Genomic DNA, 24,042 nt, shown 5'->3' with positions numbered 1-24,042 from the left:
TAATTCATTTAGGTACAGTGGAAATATGAGCGTATTATTATATTATAGGTTAAAAAGATATAATAAATCTATCATATACATATATAAATATTTTTGAATATAATATATACTGTATTATCTATAATATATAGGTTGTAATATGTGCATGCATGATGCATATATGTACACAATTTCATATGTTGTAAATAAAAAGTAATGCTTGCAATTATATATATAAAATACTTGAGATAAAGATATAATGCATTTATGTATATATATGCATTATATGGTATGTTATATATTACATACAATATAAATCACATGATAAATTGAATGTAATATACACACAATGTGCATACATGTATACATGAATTCTATGTGGAGATGCTATATATTGTATATTGAAAATTATATAGATCTAATATATGAGTGTGTGTGTGTAATATGTTCTGTGCTCACAGAGCATGTTATGTTCTGTACCATGTTATAGATGAGTCATATATTCTTTCAACGTAATGTAGTGACTATATATGACATGTCATGTATGATATACGTATGTATATGTGTTTTATGCCCACACATCCCATACATATATGTGTACGTGTTGTTTCCCCTATCAGAACGTAACCCCTTGAGGGCTCCCATTTCCATTTTTATCTCTATATTCCCAACTCTTAGAATGATGCTTGACCCTTGGTAGATGCTTGATAAAAGCTGATTGATTAACTGGTTATGGATGCTCATAGAGAGTTTTCATCCTTGCATGCCTCCGATGTTGGGGGTCCTTCTCCCTCTGGCCAGGCGGGTGGGTCCTGAGGAGCAAAGGCAGAACTCACTCCTGACACGGTCAGCCTCACAAAGTGCTTTACACAGACTCAGGGAGCAAGTTGCCCTTGTGGCTAGAAAGACCTGGCATTGTGGTCAGAGAATGGAAACTGGTGCACATCTTTCTCTTGTCCTGTGAAAGACTCAGCAGGTTTGTGTTTGCCTGTCATGTCAGAAAGTGCAGGAAGAAGTCTTAGCTTCCCTCGAGTTTCTGGAATACATTCAGGACTCAGAGGAATTAGCTCTGCCAGGAAAAAACCATTAAACTTACATCCTCTCTCCACCTGCTTGAAAGCTTCTTTCCTCCCCTCCAGGGACTAGAGCCCCCTCCCCTGCTTAAAGCTACCATGCTATTTTTTGATCCTCTGTATTCATCTTTCAAGGTACTCTTTGGGCCCCTTAATCCAAAGAAGGATGGTCCCTAGTCCAGAGCTTCTCAACCCATATGGGGTCTCAACACTGAATGTGGGTGTCACAAAATTGTGATTTATTGTCAGCAAATGTTCTTATACCTATCTTGTCTACCTGGAGTTGCATAGAAATTTCTTGAATGAAATGGGTGAAATGGAGCAATAATGAAAAAAGTTTAAGAAGTCCTGCCCTAGGTAATCACTTCAGTGCTATGGGGTTAGTGAGCATTAGATTAAGAGCTGGGAAGGACTTTTAGAGATCAATTAATCCAATCCTCTCATTTTGTAGATAAGATAATGAATGAATGAACATACATTGCTTAATTTGCATAGATATGATTCTGAGTACAGAGCATACAAATATAAAAGCAATAATAATCCCAGGCATCAGGAATCTTACACTCTCAAGGGAGAAACACACACAAAAATTTGTGTTGTTCAGAGAGGAATACTTTAATCTAAAAAAGTACAGGTTACTGGGAACATGGGGAGGAGCAATGACAGAGCTGATGCGCCAAATGACTCCAGAACCGGGTTGAGGTGTGGAGATGAGGTGTCTTATCAGTGGCTGCAGAGTGAGGTATCCAAGGAGGACAGAATTAACTGAGGCAAGATTTTAATTAGGTTAACGAATTAACTGAAACTTTTCTAAAATAGACTGAGGTCTTCACTACCTTTCTTAGCAAATGTGGGCTGTCTCAAGTTTTCTGATTTAGAAAAACCCACTACTTGTGGTATGTAATTTTCTTGGAGTGAATAAAAGTGGTTCAAATCTTGTTTCTGACACTTAATGCCAATGCGAGCATGGGCAAATAATATTACTTTTCTAAGCTCAATATAACTCTAAATCTGTGACGATATTATCTGTGACTCTAGGCTTTTTTTCAATCAAGCAAAATGGCCCCAAACGTAGCTGATCTTATATGTAAACAGAACAGATAACCACTAACTTTTATGATTTTAGTGGCATCAAGGAGATATTTACAAGACGACAAATCCAGGCCCAAAATGTTGTCCAGCATCTGAAATTCCTGTTAGTGTTTATAGAATCAGATTCAGAGAGGGACCCCATAGGCATCCGAATCAATCCTTTCATTTTGAAAATAAAAAAGCTGAAGCCCAGTGAGAGAAGTCATTTAAAAAAGGCCACACAGAAAGTGAGCATCAGAGGTGAGAGATGAATCCATACTGCTTTACTCCAGAGCCAGTTTCCTCTCCATCACATCACACATGTTGCAGGTTTAGCATTTTTGGGGAGAAATACAAAATGAAGAACTTTCGAGGGATGGAAATGCTATTTATTGGTTATTGTTCAGTCATTTCAGTCATGTCCAACCACACTTGGACTTTTCTTGGCAGAAATACTAGAATGATTTGCCATTTCCTTTCCTAGACAATTTACAGATTAGGAAACTGAGGCAAACTGGGTTAAGTGACTTCCCCACGGTCATACAGCTAGTCAGTGTCCGAGACTCAGGAAGATGAGTTTTCTTGACTTCAGGACCAGCACTTTATTCACTGCACTACCTAGCTGCCTTTTATAAGCATTTTTCCTTTAATATAAATATAAATTCCCCGGTGACATATGAATGAATGCAGGAGCATTTATTAAGCACTTATTAAGTGTCAAGCTAAGAACTGGGATACAAATACAAATGTGCACTATGATGCCTTAAGCTAATATTAATAACCAGAACTGTACTTAGGATAAAAATGCTTCTCGGTGACAGAGACCTAAAAGAAGAGTGGAAAGGGGTTTTTATTTTGCTTTGTTATGTTTCAGTTGGAGAGCAGAGTGGCAAAGTAAGACCAGCACAGTAGCATGAGAAAGCCCCGGTGGGTCAGAATTTGTAAGAACTGACTTTAGTGTGACTCATGCCTGTTATTTGCATAACCTTGGACAGGTGCCTTCCCTAGTTCTCACCTTCCTTATAGAGAAAATGAGCAGCTTGAATGAGAAGGTCTCTGATGTCACTTTGAAACCCTTTGACCTATTCATAGAAGGCAGGCAGGGTTTATGGAGGCTCTGGGCAGGTCTCAGCAGCTGTAGAACAAAGGATGTTGGAGAGAGAGGGTCTAAGAAGAAGGAACAGAGAAGCACTTCAAGAGGACATTGTCAGAGTGCCTAAAAACAAAAGTTCTTCCCCTGACAATTATGTCCAGGGTTTGGCTCCCAACTCCCAAGGGAAGAAAGAAAAATCATGGTTTTAGGGTTCAATCCAAAACTCAGGAGATAATAATCATCAAGATGGTGGGCAATCTTGGAAGACTCATCTTTCTGAATTCAAATATGACCCCCGATATTTACCAGCCATGTGACCCTAAGCCAGCCACACAACCCTATTTGCCTCAGTTTCTTCATCTGTAAAATGAGCTAAAAAATAAAAGGATCCATTATCTTTGCTAAGAAAACCCCAAATGGGGTCATGAAGAATTGTACACAACTAATCAATAACAACAAATTAAGGGAGAAGCCCTCAGCTCTGAGAAAATTCTCAAACTGAGGAAACAATATTCACATCCATTGACCTGAACCAGGTATTGGTCTTTGGGCCATTCGGTCAATCAACAAGGATTTAAGTGTCTCGTGTGTGTCAATTATTGTGCTAGGCACTAGAAATAAAAAGAAAAATGAGGCTATCCCTCTCAAAATCTTCTATCAGGAGACATATAAATATATATGGACATACACAAATCTATCCAGAATAAATACAAAATAAATACTATGTCATTAAATATTAAGTAGCCCAGAGGGGAAGTATTAGCATATATAGGGATCCCAGAGGACTTTGTGTAAGAAAATAGAGTTTGACCTGCACATGGAAGAAAAAAGAGAAATTCTACTTAGCAGATGAGGAGGAATGAATTCTTGGCAGGGGAAATGGCTAGTGTGAAGAAATAGGAAGCCCAGAAAAGAGTCCACTTTGGCTGGATCAAAGTGTACAAACTGGGGATAATATATTAATGCTGGAATTATGTGAAGTTATAAAAGGCTATAAAAATCAGTTTGTATGTTGTCCTGGAGGCAATAGGGAGCCATTGGAGTTTATTGAGTAGGTGAGTGACATGGTCAGATAAACCATAGAAATATTATCCCCATTTTATAGATGAGGAAAGAAGTAAAGTGTCTCCCAAGAAGGGGCAGACAACCTAGCATCTTGTCACTGGAGTCACTTGGACTCAGTCTCCTCATCTGTAAAGTGAGGCATTTAGCCTAGATGGTCTCAAAGTCCTTCCAGTTTTAAACGTGTGCTCCCATGATCCATGAGTCTACATTTCTTGCCCCATCATTCTCAGCCTCATTGAAGACCATTCCAACTACTTAGTATGACTCTACTAAGGTATAAAAGCAGCCCCTCATCATGCCAGTAATCCAGCCAAACTCCAGCTATTGCATCCCTTGTCTGGAAAGGTGGGAAGGGCCAGACCTATACTATTTTAAAGCCCTCTCTTTCCTGTTATTTTAGCTAGCTGTCACAGTACCCTTGCAGGGTTGGCCAGATAGGAATTATTTTCTCCTCTTTCAAAGATGGGGAAAGGGACCCCGCCAAGTGAAGTAAGTCTCTCAAGGGCACCCAGAGTCCGTGACAAAGCCAGGATCCAAACCTGGATTTTCTGACTCTCCTTCCAAGGAGCTTTCCTTGACATCCACTTTCTGGTTTTTGGAGGGGGCTCCTGGACTCATTGCCTCACTTTCCCTTGGTGACAGGAAGCTCAAGCAGCAGGCATTGTGTCTCCACTCTGTTCCTGGCTGGGAGGGAGCAGCGTTGGGGGTGCTCACCTCATGAATTGTTGCAATTAATGTCGCATTACCATTCCAAGCATCAATATAATAACTGTGTTGGCAAAAAGCTTATTAAATCTCCAATTGAGCTATTTAACTGTGCAGTCTCTGGCGGGTACTTATTCCAGATCGCAAGGCTATGTTATGAAATCATAACAGCAATGATGCATTGGGCATCTAGCTCATATCCTGCCCAATCCAGTTGCTACATGGACAGAAAGACTAGAGTGAGCAGAGTTGGAGGAACTGACATAATTGGAAGCAAGAAGAGGGTGGAGGGATTGTGTAATGATTACTTCATTTTATTCCCTCCAGTATCCAGTTAGGACAGACGTTCGAAACCTGGGCTTCTGGGGACACAGTTCATGGGGTCTGTGAATGGCTTTTAAAATTATTTGGACAACTCTGTAATTTCCTTTGCAATCTCATGTATTTTATTGTAAACACTTACAAATATAATTCTGAGAAGTGTTTCATATACCTCACCAAACTTCCAGAGGAGTGCAAAAAAGATTAGGAACCTCTGAGCTTGGAGAGGAATAGATAATAGGTAGATAGGTGGGTAGGAAGAAAGAAGGAAGGAAGAAGAGAGCAAGGGAGGAAAAAAGGAAGGAGGAGAGAGAGAAGGGAAGGAAGGAGAGAAGGAATGAAGGAAGGGAGGGAGGGAGGGAGGGAGGGAGGGAGGGAGGGAGGGAGGGAGGAAGGAAGGAAGAAAGGAAGGAAGGAAGGAAGGAAGGAAGGAAGGAAGGAAGGAAGGAAGGAAGGAAGGAAGGAAGGAAGGAAGGAAGGAAGGAAGGAAAGAAGGAAGGAAAGAAGGAAGGAAGGAAGGAAGGAAGGAAGGAAGGAAGGAAGGAAGGAAGGAAGGAAGGAAGGAAGGAAGGAAGGAAGGAAGGAAGGAAGGAAGGAAGGAAGGAAGAAAAGGAAGGAAGGCAGGAAGGAGAGGGAGGGAGGGAGGGAAGGAGGGAGACATAGTAGAAAGAGTACCAGTTTGTGCAGAGGGGAAATCAGAAGATTTGAATTCAAGTTTCAAGTATGAGACCTGCTAGTTCTACTTAACTTTGAAGGTCATTTACCCTTTCTGGACCTCAGTTTTCTCAACTATAAAATGGGAAGGTTTATATAAATGGATGGATGGGTGCAAATTTGCTTATTGGATGCTAATAATACTTAGTGGATGCCAAGATTAGATAACCTTTAAGGTTCCTACAAGCTCTAACTCTCTGCAGGGCTCTCTGACATGGGAAATCAACAAGGTTATGCTTATGGTCAATGTGGAAAGAAATTTGAATTATCATTTCATAATGTTAAATCTGTTATACCTTCAAAGTCACATAGATGAGAAAACTGAGATCCAGAAAGATGGGAGGGCATTAAAGGAACCTGTTGGTACAGCCCTCATTCTGACATTTATCAGATAAGTGGCCTTTGGCTAGTACTTTGACATCTCCAAACCTCAGTTTTCTCATCTACAAAATGGGGATAAAACCTACTTCATGGAGTCTTTGTAAGAAAAACATTTGCAAGATGCTATGTGTGTGTGAACTATCATGAAATGGTTTGCCCAAACAAGACTAGAATTGATGTCTCTTGTTCCCCAGTTAAGGATCTTTCCATGAAGCCATGTTACCCTGGTCACCAAATTGCTTGATGCTAAAAAGATATACTGTCTTTTCAGTTTGGAAGAGATAAGAAAGACGAATAGAAAGAAGTGCCGTGTCCCTTTCATTTGCACTGAAAGAGGTAAAAGACAGAAAATAGAAACAGGTTAAATTGCAATTTTGATAAATTCCTCTATGAGAGAGCCTGAATGGATAATTCCCTGTGATTATTTAAAATATAAACTGATAAAGAGGTACCTTACTATAGTAGATAAGGTGCTGCACTTGAAGGGGGGAAGAAGGATCTGTATCGGAGACCTGACTTTCACTCTTTGTAATTGTGTGACTCTGGGTGAATCACTTAACTCTTTAGACCCTCAGTTTCCTTATTGTTAAATAAGAATAATAATAATGCCTTGTAGCACTCATTTCATAGTGTGCCTTTGAGGCTCAAATGAGATCAGGTAGCTAAAGCACTTTGTACATTTTAAACATTATATAAATGTCATTTGATTCCTAAATTTTTGAGCTGAATATTATTGGAGAGTGGGTAACCCTCCTGATCTCTCCTCAACCATTCATTGACAGTTCCTGTGATGTTTGACATGTACCATTGACCTGATCCTCGTGGTATTTTTAATGCTTTTAGGTTTTCACAACACAAAGGATGGTCAGTGTGGGTTAGTTTCTTTGCTGTTATTTTCTTTTTTCTTAATCTCTCCTCCGTCTCTTCTTTTCTCTTGTTCCCTTCTCTCCCTACCTCTCCCTTATTTCTTTTCCCTCTGTCACTCCCTCGCCCTCTCCTTTCCCCTGTCTATCTCAAAGTTGATCCCAAACAGCTTGAGTCAAGTCCATTGCTCTTACCATTCCAAGTTAGCTCACTCAGAACATGCCTCTGATGTCTCTTTTCTGTCCCCTTAGAGAATGAGAGCAGGGACTCAAGCTACTGAGCTACCCTTCCCTCCCCTGCCAGCCACTTCTCCATCCCTGCCATCCTTGGCTCAAGCTCCTCCTAGGGATGCAGATCAGAGACTGGGAAAGTTTGTGAGCTATGTGTAACCTGAGTCATTCTGCTTCCTCTTCTTTAATTCAATCCAAAATAGCTATTTAAGCACCTACTATGTGCCAGGAATTGTGCTAGGGACTGGGGAGGAAAAGGCAAAAACACAGCCATTCCTGGTCCAAGGGTCTTCAGTTCTACTAAGCATTACAACAGGCACACAGAGAGTAAACGGAATAAACACAAGGGAGGGACATCTGTGATGTCACTAGTGTAAAGATCTCCCTGGTAAGGAAACTCCCTCTGCCTTCTTAAAGAATTCTCTAAGAAACTGGGACCTGCCTGTCCCAGGCTCACACAGGCAGTGTCAGTGACAGGATTTGAATCCAAGTCTTACTGGCTCAGAGATCAAAACTATCTTTTAGGCCACACTGCCTCTGTAAAGATTAGACATATACATAGTAAATAAAAATGTAATTCTCCAGGAAATGTTAACAATTATGAAGATCAGGAATGACACTGTGTACTTCCCTCTCCCTTCTCCCGGACAATGCTAAAAAAAAAAATTTATAAAGGCCCTACTCTAGGGTTTTACTTTTTTTAATTAATTAATTCATTTATTTCACTTAACATTTTATATTCTCTCTTTTCCGCTTCCTCCAGTTGGAAAAGGAAAAAAGAATCAAAACCCTTGAAAAAAGCACACAACACAAATCCCCACCCTGGCCATGTGCATAAAGATCCCCTTGTGTTGCCTGTCATTTAGAGAATCTAGTTCTGGGCTAGATGGCTCTCACGTTAAGTCGTTGGGATGAGACATGGTCCTTTCCCACATGAAACTTAGTCTTGAGGAGATGAGACACCCAGGCAAAGAGCCACCAGACACAATGTGACACATTCACAGCATGAGAACAAAGAAGCAAGGCCATTGCTTTTGAGAGGAATGAAGGAAGGCTTCCTGGAAGAAGTAGAGTTTTTGTTAGGTTTTCAAGGATGGGCAGAAATTTAACAGAATGAAAGAAGATAACCTAAGCAAACTTGGCATTTTCCTCTTTCCTAGAGACAAACACACAGTTCTGATAGCTCGTAATGCTGTGGTTTAAAGTGAGCAGTTCTACCCAGGGGAAGGCAAGACCATACATTAGCCCAGCAACTAAAACAATTGATGAGCATGCCCTCAAGTGCTGGCAGGTGACATTGCTGGATAGCTCCTACTTGAGAGAACATTTCTGGTCTTCTCCTTCAATTCTTTTCATGTTTGGAACCCTAACGAGAAACAGGACTGAGTGTGAAGGAAGGAGTTATTCCACCTTTCCTTTTCCAACACCCCCTTTTCCTTTATCCTTCCCCCCACCCAGGAAAACCACCTCGCAGGAAGAAAAACACCAGGAGTCTACCGCTGTTACCTCAACTACCTGGGAGCCCACCAGAAGTCCCACCTGGGAAACAACAGTCAAGTTGGAGATCCAAACTGCAGATGTGGGTCGTGAAGGTGAGCTTTGGGTTTGGCGAGCAGGTGAGCTGGAAGGGAAACCCCCAGTGGCGGGCCAGGGATCACACATGTGTCAAGCTCTCTTTGGAGCTGAGGGAACAATTGGGTCCTACTTTGAATAATATTGCCTTGGTATCTTACGTTCCAATGACTGGATTGAAAAAAATCAGCAAGGACACAACTCATTTAACCTAGCTCACTGAAGAATATGTAGCTTCAGCTAAGTTAACTTGCCAAATAATTGGGACTTTCCCTTTTTAACACCAAAATATTTCAATACAACCATTTTGGATGGGAATGACTCTTTTAAGAACGCCTTCTTAACAGAGGTTATGCATTTGAATGTAACCTTTGTAATGATCTAATATTTCAATACAACCATTTTGGATGGAAATGACACTTTCAAGAACATCTTTTTAACAGAGGATATGGATGTGAATGTAACCTTCTTTAACGACCTCTTATGCCATTGAGAGCCATTGAGCTATACAAGGCTGTTGGCTCCTATAAATCATCCCAAGTGGTGTGTTTCAGAGATGATTGAATCATAGACTGTCAGAGCTGAGACACTGAAGCCCAGTAACAGAGCCATCATTAGGACAAGGCAGCTGAGGCTTTGTATCAGGGTGGAAAATCCAGAGGGCATCGACAACATTGTTCTCAGGCTCCTCCTTCCCTGCTTACCCCATCCCCATCAAAGGTAACATGCTTCACCCCCTCAGCAGCTGAGCTTTGAGCAGCATAGAAACCACAGAGTCTCACGTCTTATCCCACAGTGGAACGAACCTGGCCACTGTCATTCTTGTGAGTAGCAGCCAATAAGTTCCTTAGAAGCCAGGAAGTCTAATAGAATCCCAGGGAGTGCTGCCTCTTCTTGACTACAACATGGGTGAGCCTAGTCTTCAATCACTTGTCCCACCTAAAAAAATATTGTCATCTTTGCCCCGATAAGAGATACTGAGAGTCCGAACTAGTGATAATAATGGAACAGTAAGGATGAGAGACACCCTGAAGAAGTAGGATTGACAAGACTCGATGGACGACTGAATGTAGTGGTAGCCTAATATCTTACCTAATATCTAGTTGGTGACAGAGTCAGGATTAGAATCCAGGTCTTTTAACCACCAGTCCAAAGTCCTTTCCAACAGTTCTTATGTCTTCTTTTCATACATTTTTGTTCCACTGCTCTGCCTGCTCTAACCCCTGTCCCTTCACTCACCCCACCTCTAATTTGATATTGATAATTTGGGGTGAGCTAAAATAAATGACAGCGCCAAGCGGATTAAAATTTTATGTAAAGTTAGTCAGTAAGTTCTGAGTAAGAATCATTAGGTACTTTCCTATGCATCAAATGCACACATGAACATTATGACATATACTTTGACAGCGTCAAAGAACTTTTCGGCTTTCTTCTGGGTTCTCTGCCATGTTTTAGAGAAGAATGAATTGCTGCCATACCTCTAACTTCCTCTAGTGCTCACTTTCAAAATTCTCCTTTATATATTCTGGGCCAGCAGCTAAGTAGTTAAACCACTGAGGTCATAAATTAAGATCATATATTAACCCTTGAGCTTCCTTACATAGAGAAAATCTTTCTCCAACCCATACACTGACCTCTCATCCTGCTTAACAACCATTACTTCTCTCATTCGGATTTGTCAATCCTGCCTCCTCAATGTCTTTCCCATCCTAAATTAAGATCATATATTAACCCTTGAGCTTCCTTACATAGAGAAAATCTTTCTCCAACCCATACACTGACCTCTCATCCTGCTTAACAACCATTACTTCTCTCATTAGGATTTGTCAATCCTGCCTCCTCAATGTCTTTCCCATCCTTATTGTCCCCTCCACGTCCCTCAGTTCCTTTTCCTTGAACCCCACAGCATATATTAACTATTTCAGTCTCCCCTTTCATCTCATATTTCACACATTGCCAAACAGCTCTCATCCGGTTGGTCTCCTGATATAATTTTCAGTAGCTCCCTATCACCTAATACAATCCAAATCCCTCAGCCAGACATGCAATGCAGGCTCTCCACAGTCTGCTTCCATGACACCCTCCAAACCTGATCTCACACTAGCTGCTTTTTCTCACCTATGCTACAAAACAACTCACTTCTATCAGTAGATGTCTGGTGGAAGGAACACTGGATCTGGAAACCACAGACTTGGGTTTGTATCCTGACTCAGTCACTTGCTACCTTGGACAAGTCACTCAGCCTCATCAGTTGGACAACATCAGAGGAAAACTTCAGTATCCTCATCTATAAAACTGAGTTAGATCGGATTCTATTTAAAGTCCCTTCCAATTCCCAAAGTAGTGAAATGCTTTCCAATGCAACTTCTATGTTTGTTCATTTGACTCCTTCACCTAAAATGTTCTTTCTTCCCCAAATTTGTCCTTCAAGACCTAGATTAAAAATATCCATCTCCCCTTGAAGCATCTTGCCTGATGCCTTTGGTCAAGCATGATCTGAACTCCCACAGCACCATCTCCTCCCCTCTAAGATAGCATTGCGAACCTTTTACCTTGACTTGGCCCCCTTGTTTTTATCTCTCCTAAATTATAAGCTTTTCAAAGGCTGGGGCCCAATCTTCCTTTTTGTTTCTTCCCAAATGCCTAGTCCTGGATAAATATTGGATTTCTCTAATATTTAGAGCACTAGTCTCAACCTTAGTCAGGGGGATTCTTATCATAAAGATGTAGAACAGGTCATAAAAAACTGGGGGTGTCTCTGGCAGCTCAATATAGGAGATGCAGTTTGGAGCATGTTTCAGTGCAGATGCGCAGGGAATGGCATTTTTGTGGATAAAAGATGACATGTCTCTACATGACTATTTACTTTGTCCACTGAATGCCTAATTATTCCATATGAACAAATCCCTACAGCTCAGGCAAGGGTGCCTCCCTATCTCCACATGCCTTTTATCTCCCAGCATTTTTCCCTCAAAGGAAAATTTTTACCCTTTAACTCTCAGGGCATTCCAAGCTGTTAGTATCCTTGGAGCTGTTTGGGTTTCAAGCTTGGTGTGACATAAACTTGTAATAATTTAATGGAATGATGTCATTTTCTCCAGAGGTGCTCCAAGATTCATCTCTTCTCAGAATGTTAGAGGTCACAGGGAACTTAAGAGATCATGTCATGTGGAGGAAAAATAGAACTTAGGTTTGAATGTCAGCTCTGCTATTCCCTAACTGTGTGTCTTTAGTTAAATCCCTTCTTTTTAGGCTTCAGTTCAGTTCAGTAGGCTTCTTTGTAACAGAAGTGGGCTGAAATCAATGATTTCTAGGGTCCCTTCTAACCTTTCTTCATCTGCTACATAAGTGGGTTGGAATCGATTTCTAGGGCCCCTTCTAGCCCTAAAATCTCTCAATGAATCAGAAGTCTATGGAGATATTCTGTGCAATCAGCCCAAAGTAAATCACTGAAAAACTCCCCACAAATTCCTTTCTGAATTGGAGATAGAGGGATTTAACTTCTCCAGAACTCTGCCCTTAGACAACCTTAGATTTCTTAGGTTTGCAGGGATTGGTTTTCTCCCAATGAATAACAGGACATTTTTATCTTTATAAAAGGCAGTTAAGAAAAACGGATACCACTCAGGTGGAGTAACTCATGTCAGAAAAGGGGGAAGCCCACCCTGCAGGAGAGAAATCTCCTATTCTGAGCAAAGGGTATTAGTACTGTTGCTGCTGCTGCTGCTGTCATTATGAACCGTGAGGGGGATTACTGGAATGGAGAATGATGGGTGAGGGGAGGATGGAACAAGGAAATGAAACACAGAAGAATAACCAATCCTGGACAAGACACATCAGGGTTCTCAGAGGAATTAGCCAGCAGCTGTGATACAGGGAGTGGGAAGTGGTCAGCGTCTCTAACCCCACTCCTGGGCTGAGAAGGGCTGGCAATTCATGCAGAAGAAGGAGGAGATGTCCCTGGCAGGGAGAAGTTTGCCAAGCAGCTCTCTCTAAGCTAAAGTGACCAGGGACAGGGCTGGAGGGGTGGGGAGGGCAGGAAATGCAGAGCTCGTTGCTGTGGTGATGTGTGAGGGCAGCAAAGAAGGGTTAAATTGGAGGAGGTGGAACGGGAAGGGGGAGGAAATTCAAGGACGTGTTAATGAAAAGCAAGAGAAAATTTCATTCTCCCTGTGTCAGGGTCAACATGACAGAAATGGCTTTTTGCTCATGACACAAAGAGAACTAGCAGGAGGCAGGGAAGGGGAAGACAATGGCAGCAAACCAGACATGTTCCTAGCATGAAGAGAAGTGGGGGCTCCCCACCCCCCCAACCCCATTGCTAGCTAATCTCAGTGAGCACACAGGATGCTCAACACAAGGGAGGCCCCCTCCACAGGAGATGCAAGAAGGAGCTGGCTGCCCATCCCTAGCTGGGAAGGAGGAAGAATAAGAAGCCTTTCAGAATACTGGGCTTGGGAAAACCTCAAGAGGAGAATGTTAGCAATCCACTCTAATCCAGCAAACAGGTAGTAGAAAACATACAGGATGTAGAAAACATCTCCCATCTTCTTTCACATGTTCCAGCTTCCATTATCTTCTCTTCCTCCTACTGCCTCACATTCTCTTCCTTCTCTTCATATTTTGGGAGACATAAAAAAATAATTAAAAAGAGCCCTAAACTTTGAGACCAAAGGCCTGGCCTTGTCACTAATTAGCTGTGGGTCCTTCAACGTGTCTCTTCCCCACTCTGGGATTCAGTTCCCCGCTCTTTCCTCTAGCTCTGACATTCTGTAATTCTACTTCCATTCCAGAAAAATAAAAAACAGGTGAGTCCAGAGTAACAGCAGGTATGGAACATATTCCCTTTGAAATGTGAAATTGGAATGAAGTTGGAAATTCCCTGTGAAATGGGCCTCTTCTCACCCAAGGGAAAGGAAGGATTGGTAACAGAGCAACTAGAACACCTGGAGCTCATTGTATGACACACACATAGCCCCAACCTCCAGTGAGTCTGGAGAGCATCGGTACAGATGGAAACATGCCTTGGGTTGGGTGAAATATCTTGGACTGGATTTGTGTAGCCCAAAGTAACTGGGGCAAGGGACCAGAAGAACTGCTGGTTTGGAATGAATGGAGCTGTTTAGACTTGGAGGCTCCTAAGTCCGGGGAGCGGGCATTGGTGGGCAACATCATCCCCAAATTCATAGGGAGAGAATTTTCTGTAACATTCAGAAAACAGGCTTATTTCAGGAATGAGTGTGTGAATGCATATGGGTGTTTATAACAATGTAGATGTTTATATTTGTGAAGGTCTTTGTGTGTGTATCTGTGTACACATGCACAAACTCTCATGTGGACCTGTATTACTCTATCCTCCTAAATTTGTATGTATTTCTACACGTAAATTGTTCTTCCTTTTTATCCTTGAGCATGGGCTTCTTCCTTCTCTCCCTTCTTCTCTCTCTCTCTCTCTCTCTCTCTCTCTCTCTCTCTCTCTCTCTCTCTCTCTCTCTCTCTCTCCTTTCCCTACCAACCCCACTCTTCTCTTCATTTTCTTTCCTCCCTTCCACTCTCAACTTCCTCTTCCTCTGTTCTCCTTTGATTCTCTTTCTCACCCTCTTTTATTCTCTCTGTCCCCTTTTCCTCCTTCTCTATCCTTCCTTTATCACTTTCTCCCTTTCTCTCCCTGTTTCATCTCTTTTTTCAAGCCATTTCCTTTCCTCCTTTCCTTTCCTTTCCTTTCTCCTTTCCCCTTCTCTTTCATTCTCTTTCACTCCCTGTCCTATTCTCCTTTGGTCCTATCTCCCTCTGTTCTCTCCCTCTCATAGAGTGCAGCCAATCTGAGCTGTCCCTCTGCTCTCCCTTCCAGAGGCAATCCTGAATGTGCTTGACAGCAGAACCAAAGAATTGCTAGTTTCCTACCGGATACCCATTAAATACCTTCGCCCTTTCCACACCTATCATTTTGAGCTGATGACGGTGAGTGTACTGGGCCAGAAATCCAGCTTTGGGGGCAGCTCTGCTTTGGCCTGGCAGGGGAGTAGGCCTGGGCTATTCTACTGCTTCTTTTCAGTCTAAGGGTAAACTCGAGGGAATCTATAATGTTCCCAACCTGTGATTTAGAAGAGTACTCAAGCTTAGGACCAGGGGAGTGGGGAGGACTTGCTCTGGAAGTAGATGGGCCAAACATTGCTGGGACAAGAATTTATTTTTGTTGGTATTTGGGACCCTCAAAGACCTTTTTCTTTTGTTTCTATTAGTCTGTTCTATCCACTACCTATCCCTCTCCCCAACTGAGAAGAGCAACCCACGCAGAAAAATCCCTCAACACATAACATGAGTAGTCAAGAAAATCAGATTAATTGTGTCTGAAAATAGGTGTCTTCTTCTGCATTTTAAGTTCACCTCCTCTCTGACTCTTTATCAGTTTACAGAGGTCTTCTCCATTTCCTCTGAAACTGTCCATTGGTCATTCCTTATGGCCCAGTGATATTCCATTACATTCTCATTCAGCAATTTGTTTAGCCATTCTCCAACGGGAGGACACCTCCCTTAGATCCATTTTTTGGCTTCCATGAAAAGAGCTGCTATAGATATTTTTATACATGTGAGTCCTTTTTTCCCTTTTGGTTTCTTTGGATTATCGGTCTAGTAGTGATATAGCTGGGTCAACGTGCACACAGTTTAATAACTTTAGGGACCCAGTTCCAAATTGCATCCAGAGTCTGGGCCAGTTCACAGATCTACCAGTAATGTGAGTGTGCCTGTTTTCCCTCAGTGGGGGGTGGGGAATTGGCGATGAGGGGAAAACTCCCAGGTATAAGGCCTTGATGTGGGAGGAGAATCTCGTTCATAGTTCATGATTAATCCTTCGAGTCACCCAGTAGCACTTCCCCGGTGTGATAGGAGGGAAACAGCCCCATTGAAGTAAAGAAATAGTCCCCAAATCATCCTCTATTCTATTGGCAATTTTAGGATTAGAATCCGGGCCTTCCACCTCTCCACCCATCTGGAATCAGATCTGGAGACAAATCCTGTTTTTCTACCACCTACAGGCTGTGTTATCTTCGGCAAATTATTTAACCTTTCTGGGATTCACTTCCTGGTCTGAAAAATGAGGTTAAGAATACCTGCTGCCCTCCTCACAGGGCTGTGAAGGTCAAATGATATAGTAAAGTGTTTTTTAACAGTGAAGCATTATATGCTTGAGTTATTATTATCTCTCAAATGACAATAAGGCTTTGCGGTTGGCTGCCATGTATGTTCATCCATTATATCATTGTACCTTCTGACATGCTCTAGCCCAGTTATCCCTGTCTTTACAAAGGAAGCAAGTAAGCCACGGCCCTTGTGAGGACGGTGAAATACTCAAATGGAAAAGCCAAAGATTGATTATAATATTGATCTTTCTGTAAAGGTTCCAAGGGACACTGGGCTTTAATTACCAGCTTTTGCTCTGATGGTCATTCAGAGCCACAGTGGGGCTGTGGCCAACATTTGGCCACATGCGGGGCCTTGATTTATGGCGGGACCTGCTGCTTAACTTTGTGTTTTATCTCCTCTGTCTCTCCATCTTTGTCATCATCCCTTCCATTGCTCCTCAGGCTCACAAGAGTGGTTTAGCCAAATTGTATGCTTCAGTTACTCGGGAGAGCAGTTTCATGCCCCGATACATTGGATGCACTCACACAGCCTTAGAGGTAAGGCATGAAGAGGTCTGACGGGAATGTTGTCTTGGGATTAGTAGTAACAAAATAGAGAAAGCTAGGGAATCCCTATCTGCAGGTAGGAGAGGAGGGTGGGGACTACCAGTTACAGGGAGAGGGAGGAGTAGGAAGCCTCTCCTTTGAGGAGAAGGAAAACAAGGGAGATGATTAGGGACTTGTGATCAACGTTTGACAACCTCTTCCAAGGGGCTCTTGGGAAAAAAATAATAGTCCCAAAAGACAAAAGAGGAAGATAGGAAGGGGAAGAAATTGAGGAAGAAAAAAAATAAAAAACTTGGTTTAGAGAAAAAAAAAAAAAAGCTAATCTAACAAGAAGAGTCCAGATTGACTCACAATATGCACATTCATAGAAATTAGCAGAGGACAAATGGTTTTGCTCCTAACCCCACTGGTGGTCACAGGTTCCTTGTTTCTGTGTTGTTCCAAGAATCTGTCCCCTTCTTGTCCACTATAATTCCTGGGAAGCCCTCCTATCACCATGACACTTCACTATAGTGTTCTTCAGGAAGGCAGAAAGCACACAGTTCTTCATGGAAAACTCCCAAGGAAACATCTTACGACTGCCTCTCTTCTCCCCGGTTTGCCAACTCCATTCCTAATGAGACCTGCATTGCTTTATTTCTTTTCAAGAGGCAGCCTTATTCTCCCTCTATTAATGTCTCTCTCAGCTACACTTGCCTCTCTTGGTCTGGGCAGAGACGAGATTGAAATTGAGCAAAGAATCTGGCTATATTCTCTCCTATCCCTCTTTGCTCATCTATCTTTTCTCTTCCATACCACTTACCTCTCTCATCCGCATTTAGTGACTCCCTCTCTTGCTCCTGTCCCCTCTGGTCCATGTTGTGGAGTCCTGGAGAGTGCTGGATTTTTAGTCAAAGGACATGAGTTTGAATCCCAACTTTGTCACTTAATACTTGAATGATCTTGGATAAGTCATTCATTCATTTGTTTATTTATTTAAAGGAGATATAATTTAGACATTTAAATTAAGGAAACTCAGACCAGATCAAATACATTCATTCAAATACAATAAATTTAGCTTTTCAGTTTTATAATCTTCAGTTAATAACAAAATTTTAAGCACAATTTCATGTTCTCTTGTACTTTCCAGTCCAGTTTCCCAGAGTAAAAAAGTGTTTTTTGTATACTCTTATTTTGTATACATTCTTTATAGAATATTTCACTTCATATTAAAACTGTTAATACGTACTGTAGGTGAATACCATATTAAAACTCAACCCCAATAACTACTAAATTTCAAAGAAAAGACTTGAAAGTATGTTAATTATTATTTAAACACTTGAGCTCTATGATTCCTTGTATGAGAGTCTATCAAAATAATTGGTAATAAGTGACTCTGGACTTGGATAAGTCATTTAACACCTTGAGTTCCGGTTTCCTCTATATCCTCTTAGATACATCCCCTCTCAATTTCCTCTCTTCTCTCTATTATGTCCCTCATTCCTTTCTCCCCTTTCATCTACATTCCTTCTTTCATCCCTGTCTCTCTTCTCTTTCACATCATTTTTCCTTCCTCATCTTTGTCTTTTCTCCTTTCCATATTCTCCTCCTTCCCTGTCTCTTCTCCAATCCCTATCACCTTTCCATCCTTTTACTCTCTTTCATTCTCTCATTTCTGTCCTTTCTCCCATCCTTCTTGCCTGTCCCATAACTCTTTTCCTTGTTTCCTTTCTCATCCTTATGCTTTCTCCAATCCTTGTTCTCAATCCCTCTTCTATTCTAGTTCTCTCTCTCTCTCATCCCTGTCTCCTTTCCTCCTCTCCCCCCATTCTCATCCCTCTTCCATCTTTAAGCTCCTGCTACATTACCCCCACTGATTTCTTTACAGCAGAGAAAGAATTGTCCCAATCAACACCCTGATGTGTGCCTCTGAGGAACACTTTCCCTCCTCCCAAACACACAGCCCCTTTCTCTTTCTACATCAAAGCTGTCAGGCTAGAATTGATTTGAGCTCTGAGGCAGAAGTTGTCTAGTTTCAGATTCTTAAAGAATCAATGACCATCACCCCCATTCCTGCCATCTTTTTCTTCTTTTTCTCTTTGAGAGAATATCTCTCTTCATCAAGTAACTAGAGGTTAAAGGTGACTAATATTTCCAGATGCCTGTGCCCAAGTTTGTTATTTGATTGTTTTTTTTCTATTGGGCTTCTATCCTACCAGCGCCTTAAAGAACACTGGAAAAAATTGTCAATGTGTTCAAATTCCCCACTAGCCTGCCATGGTCCTTAAAATACCTTCCAAAGGCTTCTCACTGATACAGCAACCTTCTCACTAAGAGATGGAACTCATATGTTCTTCTTATCACAAGTTTTCTTTTTTTTCCAAAGGAGGAGAAGCAATATGCAAGCTCTTGAGGTAGGAATCAGCTAACAATAATTTATTAAGCACTTACTATGTGCCAGGAACCATGCTGGAAATTTGGAAATACAAATATAAATAATTAAGTATTCTTTATTTTCAATAAGTTTTCATTCTAATTGGAAAAGTGACTATATGAAAAATTACATACAGCATAAATAAAAAATTTGTAAATACAATTATTTGTATATAATACAAAATATTACATGTATTCTACATACACAATTATAGTACAAACAGAAATACAAAGTAGTTTAGAAGGGAGAGCACTAATCATGGGGAGATCAGGAAAAGCCTGATCACACAGAAGATTGTGTCTGGGCTGCAGATTAGAGGGGGAAAAAAGAATTAGAGGTAAGAAAGGAGTGGTTTTCCAGGGATGGCATTAGTCAGTGCCAATGTATGTAGAGGGGGAATGAAGTGATGTGGACAGAGCCCAGAAAAAGAAGAGGACCACAGAGAAAAATATCTGCTTTTTGCTGAAGTTCAGACCTACTGAATGATACCCAAGCAGTCAAACATTGTGGACAAAAATGAGAAACAAAAATGAGAAAGGAAATTCTATGCTCCTTAGGGCATTAAAAAGGAGAGGGGTTTATGCTTAGATCAGGGCATAATCACTTTGGGAAACTGAGGCAATGTGGGGATAAGAGAAAGCTTTCAGTGCCCCTCCACTCAGTGTCAGAGGGTTTCCTGGAGACAGTCTGCTCACATGGCTGTTAGCAATGTGTCTCCTCATGGCAATATCTGGGGGATACCATGAGCTTTCCATGCCTCTTTTTCCATTTTGCTGTTGCTTGTGTTGTTCCCTCCATCTGTGATGCCCTCCTTCACTTATCCATTCTTCAGTGCCTTTCTCAATTGCCACTTCCTCCTTGAAGCCTTCCTAATCCCTAATAACTATAACTCACCTTTCTATAAATCATCCCATTTGGTCCTCAGGACAGCTTGTGGGGGGAGGGTTAATATTGCCTGCATTTTACAGAGGAGGAAACTGAGTCACTTAGCTATGTTGAGCAGTTTGTCCAAGGTCACAGAGCTCATAGCTCTCTAAAATAGAATGCAAGCTTAAGTTTTCATAATTCCAAACCCCATGTTGTATCTATTATGCCAGCCTGTCTCTCTGAGACAAATGTGATCAGAAGCCCCATAGCTCTTGCTTAAATCTCTCATGGCAGCTATCACATTTCTGGGTGGCAATGAAGTGATTCATAACCATGTTTTATTCTTCCTGTTACACTGTCCTCTGGGCAGCTAGGTTGCTTATTAGACTGCCAGACTTAAAGTCAGGAAGATCTGAGTTAAAATGCCGCTTTAGACACTTGCTAGCAATTTGATCTTAGGCAAGTCACTTCATTTCTCTGAGCCTCAGTTTCTTCCTCTGTAACATGAGGGATTTGAGTTAGATGGTCTCTGAGGTCCCTTCCAACTTTAGAGCCTATGAAGGATGTAGAGGAATATATCCTAGAAACCCTCACCATTTGACCCCATCCATCCTGGTTTCTTTCCCAAAGCCAGACAGAACAAGACGCATTCTCCCCAACTCTTCCCACCTGGCCATCAGTTCAGAGAAGTTGCCTCTATGTTAGGCTTCTCTTCCAGAAGCAGGTGCTTACAGGAGCGGCCTCAGGAGGGGGCGAGCCAACCAGAGAAAGTGCTCCTGCTAATCCCAAGGTTCTGAGTGGGGGCAGGTATCCAATTCACAGCCCACCAGTCCCAGGATAGGTGTGAATTACCATCCCTTGCCTTTGGCACCTTCCCCCAGAAGCTCAGCTAGGAATCCTCACCAGTTCAGAGGCTATTTCTGCCTCCCCCTGTGAGTAATAAAGGACCTACACCTGCCTAGTCACATGGTTGTCCAGGTCCATCTCAGCAGGGAACACAACCTCTTTGTCTGGCTCCTCAGCTGACTTTACCCATAAGCAATGGCAGTGGTTTGAGTGGAAGAGTGCTGGAAAAGACCTCTCTCTCATTTTCTCCCCAATCGATGCATGAAATTCCACTATTATGGAGTCTTTTTTTGAGTCTTTAAAGGTTTTTCATTCTCGAGTTCCTTGATGCCATTCAAATAGCCCCAGAAGGTGAACTCCTTAATGTTCCATGGTTTAAATCTTCCTGAAAATTAGTTAACTACAAGCTAAGGGAAAGGCCTTGAAGGTATAAAGCAGAAGACTGGGGCTCGGGCTGAGAACCGAATGAGGTGGAAGGAGACCACAAATGAACCTCTGAGTCTTGACAGTTTTGCCGAGAGAGGACCACCCTGTAAGTTTCTTTACTAGAGCCATATGCAGGAACCCATTCCAAAAGAGGAAACTTTCATGAGGTTGAGTTCCCTCATCTGTAAGTAATAATATTTATAGCTGGCATTTATATCACATGCTTTAAGATTTGCAAAGCATCCACATACTGTCTCTTTTAATCCTCCCATCAACTGATGGAGGAGGTGCTATTATTATTCCCATTTTGCAGATGAGGAAACTGAGTCCTTGTCCAAAGTCACACATCTAGTAAATATTTGGAGTAGGATTTGAACTCGGGTCTTCTTTACTCTCTAGTCCAGTTGCTCCATCTACTTCAACGATGATAAAATATGTGCTCATAGACACAGTTCTTAAACTCACTGGGCATTTGGGAAGAGGGTATTCCTTTGAAGCACTATAAAATATTTCTGCAGTATTTTCACAACAAAAGTCATGAATATGTTTAGTGCTTCCTAGTTTAAAAGGGGCCTTTAAATGAACCACTAGACAGACACACAGCAACCCTGTATCAAGCATTATCTTCACCATTTTGCAAGGAGAGAAAATGGTGAGGGGAATTGTTCAGGTTCTCACAGCCTGTGGCAAAGCCAGTATTGAATTCTAGATTTCTGACCTCCAACCCAGGACTCTCTTGCTTTATCACTTGTGTGTGCACAATATAATGCAATTTAATGTCAACTGAGATGGTAAAAGATCAGAAAGAGGAAAGATCAGTCAAATTAGACTCCCTAGAAGAAATCAGTCTTGATTTGGGTCTTGAAGGTAGTTTCCTGATTCTTTCTGTGTCCCAAACATTCATTTACCTACAATTGTTTCCATTTTCAGGTCTTTCTTCGAGGAATCAATGAGCCCCTCGCCAACCCCTTTGGCCCTATCATGGTGGTTGCCCGTGTCATTCCCAACTACAAGGAGTTCAAGTAAGTAGGGAATGTTGACATGAGAGAGTGAGGGGCCATAATGTCTTTCTCCTTTTTCTGTTTCTGATAGCAGTACTACTTTTTATCCAACAGGCAAGTGCCTGCATGGGTATAATTGCAAAAAACTTAAGAATCCTTTTTAAAAAACAAAGATCCCCTTGACCTCTGAATGATTCTTTGAGATCCCTTCATAAAGTAGCAAAATTCTAATTCCATACAGAAAGCTAAAGCTTGGAAGTTTTATGACCCTGAGAAGGAATTCTAAGGAAGGAGTCTCATTGAAGAACCACAATTAATCTCAGAGCTTAATAGGGAGAAAAGAACTTGGGGAGCTTGGAAGGGAGAAGGCTCCAAAGATTAGGGGAAAGGGAGAAAGAAAGATAGCCATTACATGGGTGCATATAAGACAAACCATTTGTTACAGTTTCATCTTGGAGATGGCTAAGCAACCCCTGATGGTTGTCAATGTATGGTTTTACCTAGTCAGGACTTCAATTCTTTGTTCAGAAAACCCCCATTCAAATTAGGGAAGGCGGGAGTTAAGATCCTGAGAGAATCTTTCTTAGGGAAGTAATCATCTTCATAGGAAACAAAGAAAGATAATAATGTGTAATAATAGAAATTATGGCAGTAAGAACAATGGAATTTTAATCCCAGCTTCACCACTGATTTATTATATTCCCTTAGCCGTAATATTTTCTCTCTAAAGAATTCAATTTAGGCATCTATATAATGGGAGTGATAGCAGCTATCTTGCCTATTTCATATGAACATTGTGAGAATAGAATTGTATAATGGATATGAGAATGCATTTGGAGAATGCAGTGTGCTCTACAAAGGAATGACTGGTGTATTAATAGGCTGAATAGATTTTGTAGCACAGTGTCGAGGAATAGAGACCTAGTATTAAAGTCAAGAAAACCTGGGCTAGAATCTTCTGCTACTTAGAACCTGTGTGACATTGGCTGAGTTATTCAGCTTTTCTGGTTCTCTTTGAGAAACTTGGGCTGGACAATCTCTGAATTCCCTTCTAACCTTGAATCTATGTCCTGTCTTTTGATGATGTGTTTCCCCATTTGGTCCTTTCAATTCACAAAACATTTTAAAGCACTTCTTATTGCAAAGCACAATATTAGGAGCTAAGGTACTAGAAGCTGGGAAATTCAAAGAACTCTTAAGTACAAGTAATTTCAAGGGTGTGGATACTGAAATATCTTAAGTATGGTAGTAGGTGAAGAGGCAAAGAGCCAAGTACCATAAATGATAACTTAGGCAACAAGTAGGCCCCGGAAAATTCTGATATCCCTGATTCTGGAGCCCTTTGCTGCTTTTCTCTCTCCCAATCCTATGAGACTTCCCAAAATACTGAGAACTGACCACAATCTCTTTAGAACTCTGTGGTAAAGGCTGTGTGCTTCGTGGAGTTCTGTAATCTTTCTGGATACACTAGAAAACTTCTTGTAATGGACTAGAGATCTCTGAAGCCTCTTGTTTCAATTCAAGGGAATAAGGAAAGGCTTCCCATAGATTATCTCATGTAAAGTTGAATCTTGTACACAGCTAGAGATGCTCACAGATAGAGGTAAAGAGGGTGTGCATTCTAGTTTAGGGTAACAGTTTTACAAAGGATCCATCACAGGAGATGAATCACCAAGTCTGAGGAGCAGAAGTTAGTCCAATTTGACTGGAGCACAGAGTAGCTGAAGAAA

At 41.5% G+C, this 24,042-nt stretch overlaps 1 protein-coding gene across 1 annotated transcript in view; it reads left to right on the top strand.

The window, feature by feature from the left end:
- Positions 1-24,042, top strand: part of CCDC33 (coiled-coil domain containing 33) — a 195,407-nt gene that overhangs the window by 52,365 nt on the left and 119,000 nt on the right. The window contains 4 exon segments of the mRNA XM_074297009.1: positions 8,955-9,088; positions 14,920-15,029; positions 16,655-16,750; positions 22,242-22,333. Coding sequence (XP_074153110.1) covers positions 8,955-9,088; positions 14,920-15,029; positions 16,655-16,750; positions 22,242-22,333 — 432 coding nt within the window.

Source organism: Sminthopsis crassicaudata, chromosome 2 (genome assembly GCF_048593235.1).
Source record: "Sminthopsis crassicaudata isolate SCR6 chromosome 2, ASM4859323v1, whole genome shotgun sequence".
NCBI lineage: Eukaryota > Metazoa > Chordata > Mammalia > Dasyuromorphia > Dasyuridae > Sminthopsis > Sminthopsis crassicaudata.
The sequence above is the reverse complement of the archived record's forward strand: the minus strand, read 5'-3'. Positions and strand labels throughout refer to the sequence as shown.